Below are 16,584 nucleotides of genomic sequence, written 5' to 3' on the forward strand. Positions count from 1 at the left end.
TGCAGAAGTGGCTTTGGAATTTGACAAAGGACAGAGGCTGGAAGGGTTCTGAGAAGCATGAGAGCAAAGGCCGAGATGCCTTGAATAGACTGTTGGCAGAAGCGTGCACGTGGAAGGCGCTGCTGGGGGGTTTCGGGAGGAAGTGAGGCACTCGTGGCCCTCGCAAGTGCCACACATGCAAGACCCACAAGGTTTGTGAGAATGTTGCACCGGCAGAAATGTTCTACCAAGTTGAATGTTTCAACGCGAATGAAATGCACAGAGAAAGGGTGAAATGAAAGAAGGCTGTTCAACTCCCAAAATTCGACAGGCAGGAAACAGGCTGATTAAAAGCTATTGGGCGGAAAACACGTGTTAGGCTTCACCTTCCGGAGGAAGGGAAGACGACTCCGGGACCCGCCCCAGGGCAGAGAGGACTCTCGCCCAGGCCTCAAGACCTGAGTCTCTGCCCGAACGGACTGTGAAATTGCTGGCGGTCAGTGACTCCTCTTTTCCCTCAATTTTCTCCTTTCTTAGCGGGTAATGTCTAAAACCGTTAGCCGATGCCTGTCCTACCCCTGTATTTTGGGAGCAGACAGTGTGTTGCTGGTTGTCTCGTTTCATGTGTCCCAAGATTAAAAAGGAATTCTGGCTCTGGATGAATCATACCCAGAGTCTCACCCATGTGTCATGTGGATGCTAAGATCTGGGACTTGTTAGCTGATGAGACTCAGATGAGATTTTGGACCCGAGTCGCTGCTATAATGGATCGAGCATCGGGAGAACGTGAGAGGAGATGAATGTTCTTTGCACGGAGGACAGACGTGACTCTTTAGGGACCCGGGTGGGGGGTCTGTGACAGGCAAAACACTGATTCCCAAAGATGTGCACATTCTAAACTCTGGAAACTGAGAATATGGTACCTCATATGGCAAAAGAGAAGTGATACAGTAGAAATATGTGTCTGATCTCTGTCCCCAGTTCCTGGCAGCTCCGAAAACCCCTGGCAGCTCCTGTGTGACCGGAGTGCCTTCTTAACACGTGTCATTCACGACAAGCCCCTGGCAACCAGAGTTGAGTTTACGCTAGTGAGGTTACTTACTGCGCCTACAGGGAGCTTGGGGATGGGGGCTAGAGGAAGCAAATCTAAGACGAGATGGCTGCAACTTTCAACCCCGACCTCCTACGTCTGGGGAGAGGAAAGGGGCTGGACACGGAGCTCGATCGCCCGTGGGCAATGATTTCATCAATCAGGCTTCGATGAAGGGACGTGCATAAAAAATCCTCAGCAGTGAGCTTGGAAAGCTTTGGAACGGGTTGATGAACAGGTCCAAGCACTGGGAGGACAGGATGCCTAGAGAGGGGACAGAAGTTCTGTGCCCTGGCCCATCCTATGTGTACGTTCCAGTGGCTGTCCCTTTGGAGAAAACTCGTAACAGCACGTACAGGGCTTCCCTGCTTTCTGCGAGTCACTCTACTGAATTATCAAACCTGAGGGGTGTCATGGGAACCCCTGAATTTGTGGTCGGCTGGGCAGAAATGTAGTCGGGGATGCCCTTCGCAGCTGGTGTCTGAAGTGGGCAGTCTGGAGGGACTGAGTCGTGGCGTCATGGCATCCGACTAACTCGAGGTGGACCCACCCAGGATGGAAGTGAACTGTGGGACACCCGCCTGGTTTTGGAGAATCAGAATTGGCCAGAAGGTGCCAGCAGAGACTGTCTGGGTGGGATTCAATTAATGGGTGGAAGATGGGAAGGTTATCCTGGGTGGGCCTCACGGAACCATCACCGTCCTTAGCAGAGGTTGCCAGAGGGTCAGCGGTGGGAAAAGATGGGTCGCTTCCGCTTTCGAGGTGGGAGGAGGGGGCTGCAAAAGAAGGAAGCAGGCGGCTCTAGAAGCCAGAAGAGCAAGCGGATGGAGCCTCGAGCAGAGACTCCAGAGCTGAAGCTTTGCCACAGGAAACCTGACTTTGGACGTCTGACCTCCCTCCAGAACTGCCCGAGAACACATCGGGGTTGTTCTAAGCTACTGAATTTGGGGTCCGTTGTTACAGCAGCAGAGGCAGCTCATACAGCTCCCTACCGCCCTCACCACTTCTCAGCACGAACCAGAATTAAAGCCAAAACATTCACCGCCTGCGAAGAGGGTCGGTGCGGGCGAGGCTAGGATTGGAGCTCTCCTCCCCAAGCCAGGCGGGTGGACAGCCACGGCCCTTCCCTCCTCATCCATGAATAGGATGCGGGGGGCGGTGGGGGGGGGGAGCTCAGGAGCCGCCGGCACCACCTCCCACAGAAGCAGCAGCTGTTGCACCTCTTCCAGCTCTTGCCTCCACCCAGACAAAGGGTTTCCAGGCAACGGGCCCACAGCCTGCTTCTGCGTGGCCACGTTTGGGGGGGCAGGGGTGGACTTTAACTTCATGACATGAAAATTATATGGAATTCAAATTTCAGTGTTCACCAGTGAGGCGTCACAGGGACACAGCCTGTGTGTTTGTTCACGGACTACAGAGGGCAGCTTTCCCACTGCGATGGGCGACCTGGGCCCCTGTGACAGCAATCTCAAAGCCTGGGCCCTTGGCCCGGCTCTCTGCAGTGCAAGCACAGCAACGCGGCCACAGGGGCTCCGTTTCCGAGCCACTCGACTGCGTTTAGCAGTTTAAACTCCCTGTGCCCCTCGCATCGTCTGTTCTGCTGTGTTATCCCCCGTGCGCCAGGCATCCTTCGGCAGAACAGAATCCCAGGCCACGCGAAGTGCAGTGCGCAGACAAAAGATGTGACAAGGTCTAGGCTTGAGCAGCTTCGTGCCTCTGGCTTAACTCTTTAATAACTGCACACATCCGAAAACTACCGCGGGGCTGAGATCCGAATCCTGAGCGGCTCGGGAGTCATGGCTTTCGGGAAGGGTGGCCTCCCAGTCCTCCCTGGGAAATCTTTTGCTGCATCTCTGACTCCAACTGTGGTTCTGCCGGGAGCTGACGGCCAAAAATGGGTAGAATTGCCCTTTAAATTCAACGGTGACTATTGGGGGAGGGATGCACGGAGGGTTTGGGATGGACATGCTCTAAAATTTGGTTGTCACAACTGTTGTACACCTATAATTGTAATAAAATTCACTGAATAATTAAAAGAAAGAAAGAAATTCAACAGTGAATAATAATATAACCCTAGAAGGATGGAGGCAGAAACACTAACCTCCTCAAAGGCTCATTTTCATTTCAACCCTCCCATAAGCGGCACGTGCAATAAGAAGACATCACGACCCCACAAAACACGGCCCTTCCTTTAAGGCCCTGAAGACGGTCTGCTATTTTATTTGCCGCAGTACTTATTTTTGTAATGTTTGTATTTTTTCTTGTTTATATATTACTTTTAGACCCCCAAAAGAAAAGCAACATTGTTTTCCAAGACAGGAATGTTACCGTGACTTTCACTGTCCTATCATCCCTGAGGCTGGAACAACATGCACCTTCCAGGGCATTGCAGCCAGGCCCAGGCACCAGGCACAGGCACAGGCACCAGGCACCAGGCACCAGGCACCAGGCACAGGCACCAGGCACAGGCACCAGGCACAGGCACCTCGGGCATTTTACGCTAAGTGATCTCATGTCAAAGGCGCAGCAAGCCCATGCGGAAGCCCCTGTGGACCCTGCTTTTCTGAGGGGAAAGCTGGTTCTCGGCAAGGCGAAGGCCCTGGTCCCGAGGCACGTGGCCGTTCCAGGGACGGCACAGTCGCACATGACAGCGCCGACGGGGTCTCCGGGAAGGTACGGCCACTGCTCCGAGGCCAAGCTTTGCAGGCAGACGGTGTGGAGTCAGAGAGAACATTCCAGGCTCTATGACTTACTGAATGAGTAAGGCGCCGTCAAGTTCTCTAACCTCTCTGAGTCACAGCTCTTCTTTTGTAAAAATGGAAAAATAGTAGCAGACTGTTTCCTGGGTTTGTTCTAAGCATTCAACAAGGTGCTGCGGCTCAAGCTCTCGGGACGGGGCTGGGTGCTGAGGGCAGGCTCACCCATGCTCGCTCGCCCCCTTCCCCTCGAGGCTGGCTGGCGACACACAAAGCCAAGTCTGCACCAACCCCTCGAGGTCTGCCCTCGGGCTGTCCCTTCCCTGCTCTCAGCACACTGGACGGTCTGCTGCCCGGAAAGGGACAAAATAAACGAGCCTCTGGCCTGCTGCTTCTAGCATATAGTTATATTTCTTAAATGTTCACCACTACTGCCCAGACTGTCTGTTTCCAGCCATGTGTCTGCAAACGGATGCCACGTTCGGTTCAGTATTGAAGTTAAACAACCCCCGCTCTTTTCCCTTCTCCTTTGATCTGAAAAAACCTCATTAATCACATCAAAGCCTCAGGTACAAGACTGTCTAGGCAGCGCAGGGAGCCCTTCCACCGGCTTCTGGACCAGCTCGAGTTCACTCATCACAGCGGTGACAGGGAGGCCTGGGGCTCTGTCTACATTCAAGTCCAGGGGAGAAGAGGGAGCAGGCTTTGCAGCTTCCGACTTCATCCCAAGCAAAAATTTTTAACAAAGAGTTGATGCCATAAAATCAAAGAAGAAAGGAGCTCAGCTCTGGGAGGGGGGCTAGCATGTGAAAGAACAAGAGCAGCACGAGGCCGTCCTTTTGGTCACCTTTGTAACTGCATCGTAGGACAGGTGGAAGGGGAGCTGGCAACTTCGCACAATCTGAAGGAGATCTCGAAGATGAGGCAGCTTAGAAATTCACAGAGTTCCCACTGCGGCTCAACGGTAACAAATCCAACTAGTATTCATGAGGACAGGACACGGGTTTGATCCTTGGCCCCGCTCAGTGGGTTAAGGACCCGGCGTTGCCATGAGCTTCAGTGTACATCACAGGCTCGGCTCGGATCTGGCGTTGCTGTGGCTGTGGCGTAGGGCAGCCGCTGCAGCTCCAATTCAATCCCTAGCCTGGGCACTTCCATATGCAGCAGGTGCCGCCTTAAAAAGCGAAAAGAAAAGAAAGAACAGGGGAGAGAAAAGACAGAGAGAAGGAAGGAAGGAATTCACACAGTGCAAAGTAAACACACCAGGGCAACTAATTAAACCACTAAGACTAATTAAAACATTTGCAACTAAGAAACATGAGCTCCAGAAACTGCACATGCAGCTAGGCCGGCAGAAGCTAGAATCAAAGCATCAAAACCAAGGGCAACCCATCGTGCTACGGAGGAAACAGAATACCTCAAACATTACAAACCAAGCAAGAGGCCTACAGAACCCCTCGTGCTGCTCATGTGGCTCCCTCACACCCTCGTCTAAGGGCCCCACGGCCAGGCCACAGAGCGCCTCTCCCCGGAGACCTAAAGACGGCCTCCGGGAACACTGGGCGGCTGGGACGCCAAACGTGACCGGATGACGGAGCAGCCGGGTCCCCAGACAGAGCAAGGGAATCGAGGTCTCGGGGCCTTCAGAGGGCGGTACCTGATGGAGTTCTGGTTCACGGAGCACTCTATGCAGGCGTTGCGGAGGCACCGGAAGCACTCCGTGATCAGCTGCAGGCTGGCGGCCAGGTGGTCCACCTGCGCTGGCTCCCTGCAGGCCAGCTCGACGGCGCGGGAAGCCTTCTTCAGGATGTCCAGCACTCTCTGGAAGATAGTCCTGGGTGCCGTTTCTCTGAAAAAGGACACAACCGTTACCAACCGGGGGGGAGAAAAAAGCCTCATCTGCAATGTCCCTTTCGGCCGCTGTTTGTACTCATCCCGGGGGGAGGTGGCGAAGCCTGTCTGTTCCAGCGCCTTAATGTACCACGCACACGCTGGGCGGGGCGCTGTCCTTTCCCGCCTCCCCCCATGTCAGCTCCTTTAATTCTGCATTAACCTAGGAAGCCGACACGGTCGACACCACCGTACAGAGAAGGTAACAGAGGCGGAGGGGAGTGAAGTGGCTCGCCCGCATCCCTCCGCCAAGAGCGGCCCAGCGACGGTTCCACCTGCAACGGTCTGACCTGGGACCTCCCGGCCCTACGACAACCCAAGTCCCCATTTTCAGTGTTTTTGGGTTATGGACCTGCCCTGAATGCAGAGTCTCTGCATCTCACGTTCCCGACGGAGAGGAGATCCGCGTCCACTGTCCCCCAGGAGGTACCCAGAGCGAAATGATGAGAAATGACATTCGCGGAGGATCGCCAGTATCCACGCTCAGGGTCAGAGGAGCCGGCCACACGGCTCGGAGCGGACACAGTTGCAGCCACACAGATGGGGGCTGGGGGCACGGGAAAGCAGGAAGGAGCCAGAGAGAGAGCCAGAGGGCGCGCCCTTCCCGGGGAGCGAGGGCCCAGGGGACAGAATGAACCTGGGGCTGCCCCCCAGGCGCCTCGGCGCCCCCAGGCCTCTCACGCCAGGTGCACGGACCGCACTGGGGCTCGGTCCACGCCACGCCGAGAAGGATTCCTGTGTGCGGCGTGGCACCGGAATGCCAGCCAATTTCCGCATTCCACCAATCCCTCAAGAAACGACGATGTGCTCTGACGGTAGAACAACAACGATGAGCCGGCTGAAGAGTCTCCCAGCCCGTACGAAACGCAGGGCAGGCCCCAAAGTGCCAAGAACACACCCACGGGTTTAAAACATCCTGCGGAGCGCCCAGGGTGACTGTCATTTCCACGACTAACGATAAACCTGACGACCCCCAGCCGCCCCAGCCGCGGAAAGCGTTCATGACATTTATTACTTAACCTTCTAGTCACTGAAAAGCAGAACTCCACAACTCGAATAATCTACAATAAAGCGCTTTTATCTACCGCGATGACGCAGGAATGCGCGTTCACACCGGGACATAAAGAGGCTCAAGTGACTTCCTTCAGCTGGTCCCTCGCAAGCCACCTCTCACCTCTCACCTCCCCACTGTGACTGGTCTTCCCCGATGTCACCCCTTGAAATCTTAGCATCCCTTTTACTCAAAACTGATACCCAGTGCGGCCAAAGCTTTGAAATCAAACTGGAACAGACGGCACAAAACAAAAGCGCTGTTGCCAGGGCGACTCGGGAACTGATGTTCCCGCCTCAGGGCAGTTAGGAAACTCGTCCCCTGTGCTGTCAGTGACGCCGAGGTGCCGTGTTAACCTGTCACAGATTCACCAGGCCTTTCTCCTTCATCACACCCTCAACCAAAAGAAAAATGCGGCGCTGAACTCAAGCCAGTCAAACGACTCCTGAAATACAAATAACCATCAGCAGAGAGAGCGACCCCGACACCTCTACCCGGCGCACAGGAATTCTCACTGCGCCGAGGAGAGAAAATAAACTGGGTCGGCTGTTCTCCCCGGCTGCACACTCACGAGTCCTGAACCCCAAAGCAGGCGCAACCCTCTGGGCCCGTGCAAACGCGGGCCCTCCGCCAGAATCCCTTGCACACCGCCCCCATCCAATTCCCTGCTCCGAAGAACCCGGAGGGGGGCTCCTTCTAGGCCTTTGGAAAACTCGGAGCCCTGGAGAAACTCCTCTGCTACTCGAGGGACCCAGGGGAGTCCCTGCCACCTCCAGGCTCCACGGGGACTCGGCCCACAAGAGTGGACACAGACCCGCCTCAGAGCACGTTCTCCTCGCTGGTCCATCGCCCCAGCTAGACGCCAAACCCCAGAAAGACACAGACCACTTTCTATTTTTCTGTATCTCTCGGGCCCAGACCCACAGTCACAAACTGTAACTGTTCAAGTTTAAGACGGACACGAGACCAGTCACTTGGAGCGGCATCTAGCAGGAGGCCCGGAAACTTACCGAGCAGGTGCCAGGCCCCGCGGGGCCAAGTTCACGTGCTGGGCAGCAGCAACTGGAAAGGGGGAAGGCCGAGGCCCAGCCCAACTCATGGACGCCCAGGAAGAAACCCACACACCCCGGACCCAAAAGTGAGAAACAAATGGCCTGATGTGAAGATGCAGATGCTTTGTAACTGGTCCTTAAGAAACATCTTAATTTCTCTTCCCCACCAAGTGCCACAACGGGCAACTTTAAGGGGGAGGGAGAGGTGAGGAGTTGTAACTCGATTAACTCTATTTGAAATTTCTTGAAGGCAGGAGTTCCCGTCGTGGCTCAGCGGAAACAAATCTGCCTAGGATCCGTGAGGCTGCAGGTTCGACTCCTGGCCTCCATCAGTGGGTTAAGGATCCAGTGTTGCCAGGAGCTGCGGTGTAGGTCTCGGCCGAGGCTCGGATCCAGCGTGGCTGCGGCTGTGGTGTAGGCCGGCAGCTGCAGCTCCCATGAGCCCCTTAGCCTGGGAACCTCCATATGCCTCGGGTGCGGCCCTAAAAAGAGAAAAATAAATAAATAAATTTCTTGAAAGCAGAAACTATTTCTCAGATGTCTGTATCCCTCTCTAAAGGGTGAAAAACCTTTCCTCTAGAACCATGTGGTAAATAGCTACAGATTTTATTCACCGTATCTTCATACCGTGTGATAAGTAACAGCTCTCATCAGAGGACAAAAAAGCTTTTCATTAAGAGTAAATACTGTGGAAGCATTTAACGCTTCTCCAGCGCCTTGAAAGAAAGCTACTTGGCATATCGCGGATCCAAAGCGCTCCGTCTGCAAATTCCACGTGCACTGTCGAGAGGGCACAGCTAAGTGTGTGTGATAATTTTAACGACAGTGGAATCACCAGGAAAGATCAGTCAATCATTCGCATATTACAAATGTTTTTAGTAAGAAGGACTGCTGTCATTTCTGCCTTAGCCAAACTAGCACAAAATAGTCACAAAGCCTTTAAAAAGCTTAGCTGCTTCATTCACAGCAGGCAGAAAGTACTTAGAGGGACAATTAAAAATTCAACCGTTAGACATTCCTTTGAGAGAGGAATGCATACCCTGAAGACACCGTATAAATGAAATGTTACATTACAGAACAAAAACAGCCTTTGAATTATACAAAAGGTAGGATTTCATTTCCTTCAAGTTCGAACAGATCTGGAGGTTGCATCTTGGCAGGTCCCGCTGAAGGAAAATTAAGAAAACCACCAGTGACCATATGCAGCAGGCAGGTCTAAGTCACCGCCTGTACACACAGCACGCGGCCAGCTTGCCAGGCGGGAACTGCTGACCAGGAAACTAACGGCTCCTCTTTAGAGCCCCACCACGAAGACTTTTATCCTTGTCAAAAGATTTATTCTGATACCCGAGAGTTAATTAAAAACGGGCACACGTGGTTTAGAGAGCTTTAACCACTGTCACTGAGCAAGAGACAACTTCCTAAAATTGAGACAAGTTGCTAGATTAAAGTAACAATCACTGGTTGTGACGGAATACCATACACCCTGCTTATTTTTGAGGGCGATTCAACAAAAACAGGACATAAAAACATTTCTTTCTCCTGCCAAAAACAGCCTTGGGCAAAAACTTAAAATTCATCTTTGCAGACCTCACAGCTCTCCTTTTCAAACTCTCTTCCCCTCTGGTCACACACCCAGGACTCTCAAGCTGCCCCTGAGACAGAGCTGCAGGGCTGGGGAACTTGTCTTGTAAAGGGCCGGACAGTCAATAATGCAGGCTTTGAACGTCTGACCATCTCTGTCACCTCTCTGCTGCTGAAACACAAAAGCGGCCCAGACAACAGCGACACGAACGGGCACAGCCGTGTTCCCGGAAAACTCCTTCTACGGACACGGAAAAGTGTTTCTAATTTTATTGAAGTAGAGTTGATTTCAGTGTTGGGTTCATTTCTGCTGAACAGCAAAGTGACTCAGTTATACACACACATATTCTTTTTCATATTCTTGTCCATTATTTTGTGGGTTTTTGTGTTGTTTTTTTTTTTTTTTTTTTTGCTGCACCTGCAGCACATGGAAGTTCCCGGGCTAGGGGTCAAAACAGAGCTGCAGCTGCTGGCCTACACCACAACCACGGCAACCTGGGATCCAAGCCGCATCTGCAGTCTACACCATAGCTTGCCGCTACGTCAGATCCTTAACCCACCAAGCGAGGCCAAGGATCGAACCCCCATCCTCATGGATACTAGTCAGGTTCTTAACCCGCTGAGCCACAACGAGAACTCTCATTAAGGTTTATCGCACAATATTGAATATAGTTCCCTGTATGGACTCTGAAATATAAAGTTCATGTAGTTTTCAAGTGTCATGAAATTTTTTTATTCATTTATTTTCTCTTACCGTTTAAAAGGCAAGAGTCATTCTTAACACAAAGGCCATTTAAGAACAAAACAAAACACAAAAAACAGATCAGAGTTTGGTGACCCCAGCTTTAAAGTATTCCAAATGTACCAGTCCCCTCCCCACCCCCCAAAAATCACATGCTTCCCTCCTTCCCGATGTCCTCACCACAGTCAACACTCATCTCCTGTCACAACAAAGAGCCAGAATCCCAAATCCACGATACCAAGTAGAGGAAGCGGAGCGAAGGTAAAACGCAGAGACAGACAGTGTCCAGAACAGACCCGTGCACACAGAGAGCTGGCAGCCAACAGTGCTGGCCCCAAAGATCCTGGGGAGGCCGGAATGTTCTAGAAGAGATGCTGGAGCCACTGTCAATCATACTCAAAAAAAAGCCTGAACGGGAGCCTCACTTCTAATCCTACCAAAAAAGTAACTCCAGATGGATTTGGGAATATATGTTAGGCAAAACTATAAAACTATGGAAGAAACACATACAGAATGTCTTTACATCCTTAGCGAGAGAAAGACTTTGTATATGAGACCTCAGTAAGAACCGTATTTAAAACCTTTTTTTTTAGGGCCGCACCTGGGTATATGGAGGTTCCCAGGCTAGGGGCTGAATCGGAGCTGCAGCTGCCAGCCTACACCACAGCCACAGCAACACCGGATCCTTAACCCACTGAGCAAGGCCAGGGATCAAACCTGCGTCCTCGTGGATATTAGCTGGGCTCGTTACTGCTGAGCCATAACAGGACCTTCCTGAAGACCTTATTCAGAAAGTGATATTTGAGCAGAGAACGGAGGAAGGTGAGGAAGCAAACTCCGGACCCTCCGGGGGGCAGGGCGCAGATGGCGGCAAAGGAACAGCAGGGGCTCGAGGGAAGGACGAGCTGGCCTTAGGAGGGAGCCAGGCTGCCAGGCTCTGCAGGCCACTGAGAGGGCCTCAGCTTTGACCCTGCTGTGAGGAGTGTGCCATCACCCGACTTTCATTTTTTTTTTCTTTTGTTTAGGGCTGCACCCATGGCATATGGAGGTTCCCAGGATAGGGTTCAGATGGGAGCGCCAGCTGCCGGCCTACACCCCAGCCACAGCCACGCCAGATCCGAGCCACGTCTTTGACCTACACCACAGCTCATGGCGATGCCAGATTCTTATCCCACGGAGCGAGGCCAGGGATCCAACCTGAATTCTCAAGGGTACTAGCTCGATTCTTAACCTGCTGAGTCACAACAGGAACTCCTGACTTCCATTCTTAAGGGATCCCCTCTGGCTATTCTGTACGGACCTGGTCATGGCCAGCAGAAGAAAAGATACCAGGAGACTAGTTAGGACGCCACCCTTGGAAAAGTGGCAGCAGCAGACAGAGACACAGGAAGCCGAGATGGAGCCAGTAAGACGTGTTGCCAAGGAGTTCCCGCTGTGGCACAGTGGGTTAAGACTCCGCTGCAGAGGCACAGGTTCCATCCAAGGCCCTGCACAGTGAGTTAAAGGATCCAGCATCACTGCAGCTGCGACTCAGATGCAATCCCTGGCCCGGGAACTTCCCTATGCCAAGGCACGGCCATCAAATAAAGTAAGACGTGATACTAAGTGGTGAGGAGGGGTATTTGAGAAAGGGGAGTCCAGGATGGCTCCCAACACTGGCCCCAGCAGTAGGCGGATGGACGGATCTGCTGTTCACAAAACGGGAAGACAGCAGCAAAGGAATGCGGACCACGGGGGACTCGGGGGCTCAGCTCAAGATGTGTTAGACTCGAGGTGCTTATTGGAAATAGAAGCGGAAGTGTGCGGGAGACGCACAGACACACGAGTCCCGGGATCAGAAGAAACATCCAGCTAAAGCAAAATGTGAAGCATTTCCGGCAAATGCAATAAAGCCCCCAGACCAAATGGCATCGCCGTGGGAGTGCCGGCAGGGGAAGCGAACTGAGGACTGAGCCTCAGAGAAGGGCCAATGAGACAGGAGCATCAGAAGCAGCTGGTGTTCCGGACGCGAAATGAAGAAAGTGCTTCCGGGGCAAAGATGTGATGCGCTGAGAGGTCAAGCAAGACGAGGATTTAAGGTGAAGAGCAATGGACTTAGCAACTGGAATCATTCATGAGAAAAAAGAAACCGCAGTGGGTGACTACAAAAATCTCTTTGGAGACGTTTTATTATAAACGGGAGCGGGGGGGGGAGGACATCAGAGAAATGGGTGAGAGATTGGTCTTACCGTGGGAAGAATTACAGCAGATCTATAAACTCAAGAATAATCCAACAGAAAAGGTAAATCTGACGATTTAAGAGAGGAGAGGTGGCTGGTGGCCTAGCGGTTGAGGATTCAGCATTGTCACTGCTGTGGCTCAGGTCTGATCCTGGTCCCCGGAACGTGCGCGTGCCTCAGGAGCAGCCGCAAAAAAACAAAAAGGGGAGTTCCCGTTTTGGCGCAGTGGTTAATGAATCCGACTAGGAACCATGAGGTTTCGGGTTCCATCCCTGGCCTCGCTCAGTGGGTTAAGGATCCAGCGTTGCTGCGAGCTGGGGTGTAGATCCCATGTTGCTGTGGCTCTGGCATAGGCCGACGGCTACAGCTCTGATTAGACCTCTAGCCTGGGAACCTCCATGTGCTGCAGAAGCAGCCCTAGAAAAGGCAAAAAGACAAAAAGAAAAAAAGAAAGGAGCTGGATCAGCAGACTGTGGGTGTTGGTGACGCTGAAGACTTGGTGGAGCAGGGGACCTGGAGAGAGAAGATGCAACAGGCCGCCAGAGTGGGGCTCTTGGAATTAAGACTTCGGAGGGGCTGCAGCCACAGTGACTCAGAAGGCCTGGGGCGTGGAGTGAGCGGCTAGATGGGGCCGGGGGGGCGGGGGGGGTCAGGTTCACTGAAGCAAAGTCAAGGAAAGGAAAGCCAAGATAATGAAGGAATATAGTCTACGCAATACTAAAATAACCAGGATTTAAGGCAGGAGAAGGAATGCAGGATTAGCAGTGCACTAGAGCTAAATTCTTCAAGGAATGAGGCAGAAGGACCCACAGGTCTTTTAACAGCAGGAGAGGTTATACAGGTGGTATATGTACTCTGATGGCATGAGATGAAACGTTGGAGGGGGCACAGAGCAGAGTTGTGGAAGCTGCAAGGACCATCACCACGCCGCCACCTTCAAGCCAGGTGGTACACGGGAGCGAGGGGACAGCCTCCCACTGGGAAGTCCTTCTGGGAAAGGTGTGTCCTTACAGGTGAGCCGTACTCCAACAGATCAAGAAGATGAAAAGAGCGTTCAGAGAGGTTGAGGACACAGGCAATTTTGCTGAGGACACACAGGAAGGGTTTTTCTTTTCTTTCTAAGGTGAACCCACGGCATATGGAGGTTCCCAGGCTAGGGGGTGAATCAGAGCTGCAGCTGCCAGCCTACACCACAGCCATGGCAACGTGGGGTCTGAGCTGCACCTGTGACCTCCACCACAGCTCACGGCCACACCAGATCCTCAACCCATTGAGTAAGGCCAGGGATCGAACCCACACCCTCACGGACACTATGCTGGACTCCTAACTTGCTGAGCCACCGTGGGAACTCCATGGGAAGGGTGTTCAAAGCCGAGGAGTCAGGAAATCAGTCTGTGAAGGTTGAGAGGTTATTTTGCATTGAAACCACAGGTCAGCTTGGGGAGAACGGATGCCCCTATGTTATGAGATTTCCTATCTGGTAAAGAATTTGTTTTCTTTAACGTCTCTTGGTGGTTTTATAACATTCTCAACGAGGATGACAGCCGCTGAACTCACTGTGCTTACGACGCGCCCCACACTTTCCTAAGCACGACGTGCACAAACTCCGCAACGGCGATCGAAACGAGCACATCACTCGCGGCCACGTGGTCCTCTTAACCCTGATGAGCCTTCTCCAGGCTCCCGGCCGGCAGAGGGCTGACTCAGCCGCCCGCTGGTCTCGGGGCTCCTCTGCCCGGGAATGAGTGTCCTTGCCCTCCGTCGAGGGACCACACCCTTGGGTGCAGGGACCACGACAAAAGCCTGGAGGGACGAGAGACCTAAGAAACGCTCCTCCGGGGGCACGGCTGGCCCCGATCCCAACCTCGCTTATTTTGACGTGCTGGCTGAGTGTTCCTGTCCCCTGGGTCCACTGGAGATAACCGAATGGGGGGGCGGCTCCACTGACCGCATCTGTGTTTTGCAGTTGAGTCAGCTCACCTTACCAGACAGTTCCGGGGGGTACTCCAGCTCACGGCCTCGGTCAAAATACAGGAACCTGTCATCACACCTCCAAAGTTCTTTTTATAGAGGCGCCTAATTGATGCCCTCTCGCAACAAAGCCGATCTGAATCATGGTTGAGTCAAGAGCGCACACGGCAGCCTTAGCCAGGCTGACAAGGCGCGTGCCGGGGGGGGGGGGGGCGGGGGGGGGGGAACGGGAGTTGCCTTGTTTCATTTGTTGTTGTTTCTGGTGCAGCCAAAGACTCCTGCCGGCCAGAGGCTCGGGAACATGTGGGGAAAACCTGCATGAAGGTGTGGACACGGGGATGACGGCTTTGCTGTTGAGATCTGGATCATGCCGACCTCTGAAGTGTTCAATCGACTCCCGTCTTTATGCAAGTGAGTCAGCATACGGATGCCGGCATGAGGACCAATACAACCCCCCTGCCATCATCGTCAGCTGTCATGCTGGAGAATTCCCCCTACGGCTCCTACTAGCCTTTCCTCTACGCTCTTTCCATCTAAGGGCTCCAGCAAATTCAATCACTAAGAAAATAAAAACCCAATCCAGTGCTCCTCGTGTGCCAGGTCTCAGAGGAGCCGAAGTAAACAAGAAGAATTCGGCCTTCGGTTCTTCTCTTTCTGGTGGGACTGGAAAGTGATTACGTGACCAGAACACCACCACTCTGGTGTCTTTCTTTGAAAGAGGTAAGCACGCCATGGCCGTGGCAAGGGGAATAGGGGACGGAAGCGCCTTGGTCAGAAAAGGTGTTCAGGGAGTTCCCTGGTGGCTCAGTGGGTTGAGGGCCTGGCCTTGTCACTGCTGTGGCTCTGGATGCAGCTTGTGGTGCAGATACAATCCCTGGCCTGGGAACCTCCGCATGCCACGGGCATGGCCCAAAAAAAAAAAAAGTAAGTTAATGAAATCAAATAAAGGCTTTCAGTAGGAGGTGAAATGGAAATGAATACTTGGGAAATGAGGAGTGTGTGCATGAGGAAGGGCATGCAGTCAGAAGTTTACTAGTACTTAAACTTTAATATTACTTCATATTAAGTCGACCAGCATTTGAGCTCTTCCTCCTTTGGGGGTGCGAACTGAGCTAAAACACAGTTACTTACACTGTACCAGCTACAGCTGCATCAGGAAACAGAGCCTGGCGCATGGCATACGTGACATGCTTAAACCAACGAATGACGCCCGGATAAACTGAACTAACAGCTTTTGAGTAATGAGTGCAACTGTTACTGACCGGCTCTCTGTCAGGGCCAAGAAGGGAACTGTTCATGCCAGCCACTGGCTCTTCACTGTTCTATTCGGGTCAACACGTATGAAGCCCCCAGGATGGCCCAGGCCCTGTGACAGAAGATGCCATTGAGAAGACAGACCCTGCCCACGACAAAGTCACAACCAAGTCTGGGAAGGAGGTAAAAGGCCAATTTTATTACGAAATGAAAGTACAGTGAAGAAGGAGCTCACATTTTAAATATCCTCCCTCCACTCTAAACAAGGTAATTATATGTTTATTTCTAAAAATGATAAGTATATAGCCCAACTTTAAAACAAGGTGTAACGTTCCCCAGTGGCTCAGCAGATTAAGGATCCAGCATCACCACTGCAGTAGCTTGGGTCACTGCTGTGGCACAGGTTTGGTCCCTGGCCCAGGAACTTCTGCATGTCAAGGGCTTGGTCAAAAAACAAAATAAAAATAAAATAAAACAAAGTGAGTGTCTCCACACACTAGAAACGGACTGTAAACTTTCGGCTATAGTCAGGTTTAAAACCAGAGAGTGGACAGCGTCCAGAACAGCCATCTGCACTTCAACTCCAGCAGGAGGAGCGGGACCGAAAGCCCCTCACCCTCCGGACATCAGAGCCCCCAGGCCGAAGCCGGCTTTGGGACGGGCCTCCCCTGCGTCGGAAGGAAGAGGAAAGCACGGTGCTCGTGCAGCCTGGCGTGGGGGTGACGTGCAAGGCGGTGCGCCTCCAGCACCGGGGGAGGCCGAGCGAGCGGCAGGGGCAGGCCCAGGCCCCAGAGGCTGGCGACCAGACACCCAACATCCGCAAAGTCGCTGTGACACAAAGCATCCACACAAGGGAAACCCGATTTTAGGCTACAGGGTCACGGGGAAGGAGGTGGAGGAGGGGGCGACTCATTACCCGGGAAGGAGTGAGCCCAGAAAGGGAGAAAAAGTGACCAAGATGAGCCAAGTCCAAGTTCAAAGAGAACTTTAACCCTAAGAAAAACCGGCCCCTTCCTCACGACTCCCGGGGACCAACCTGCAGAATCTGGGCTCCCA

At 52.8% G+C, this 16,584-nt stretch overlaps 1 protein-coding gene across 2 annotated transcripts in view; it reads right to left on the reverse strand.

Moving 5' to 3' along the window:
• Positions 1-16,584, reverse strand: part of ATXN10 (ataxin 10) — a 160,071-nt gene that overhangs the window by 132,151 nt on the left and 11,336 nt on the right. For both annotated transcript variants that reach the window (XM_047785989.1, XM_047785991.1), the window contains exon 2: positions 5,423-5,614. In XM_047785989.1, the coding sequence (XP_047641945.1) occupies positions 5,423-5,614 (192 nt within the window). The remainder of the gene's footprint in view (positions 1-5,422; positions 5,615-16,584) is intronic.

The sequence above is a fragment of the Phacochoerus africanus genome, chromosome 7 (assembly GCF_016906955.1).
Source record: "Phacochoerus africanus isolate WHEZ1 chromosome 7, ROS_Pafr_v1, whole genome shotgun sequence".
In the NCBI taxonomy this organism is placed as follows: Eukaryota; Metazoa; Chordata; class Mammalia; order Artiodactyla; family Suidae; genus Phacochoerus; species Phacochoerus africanus.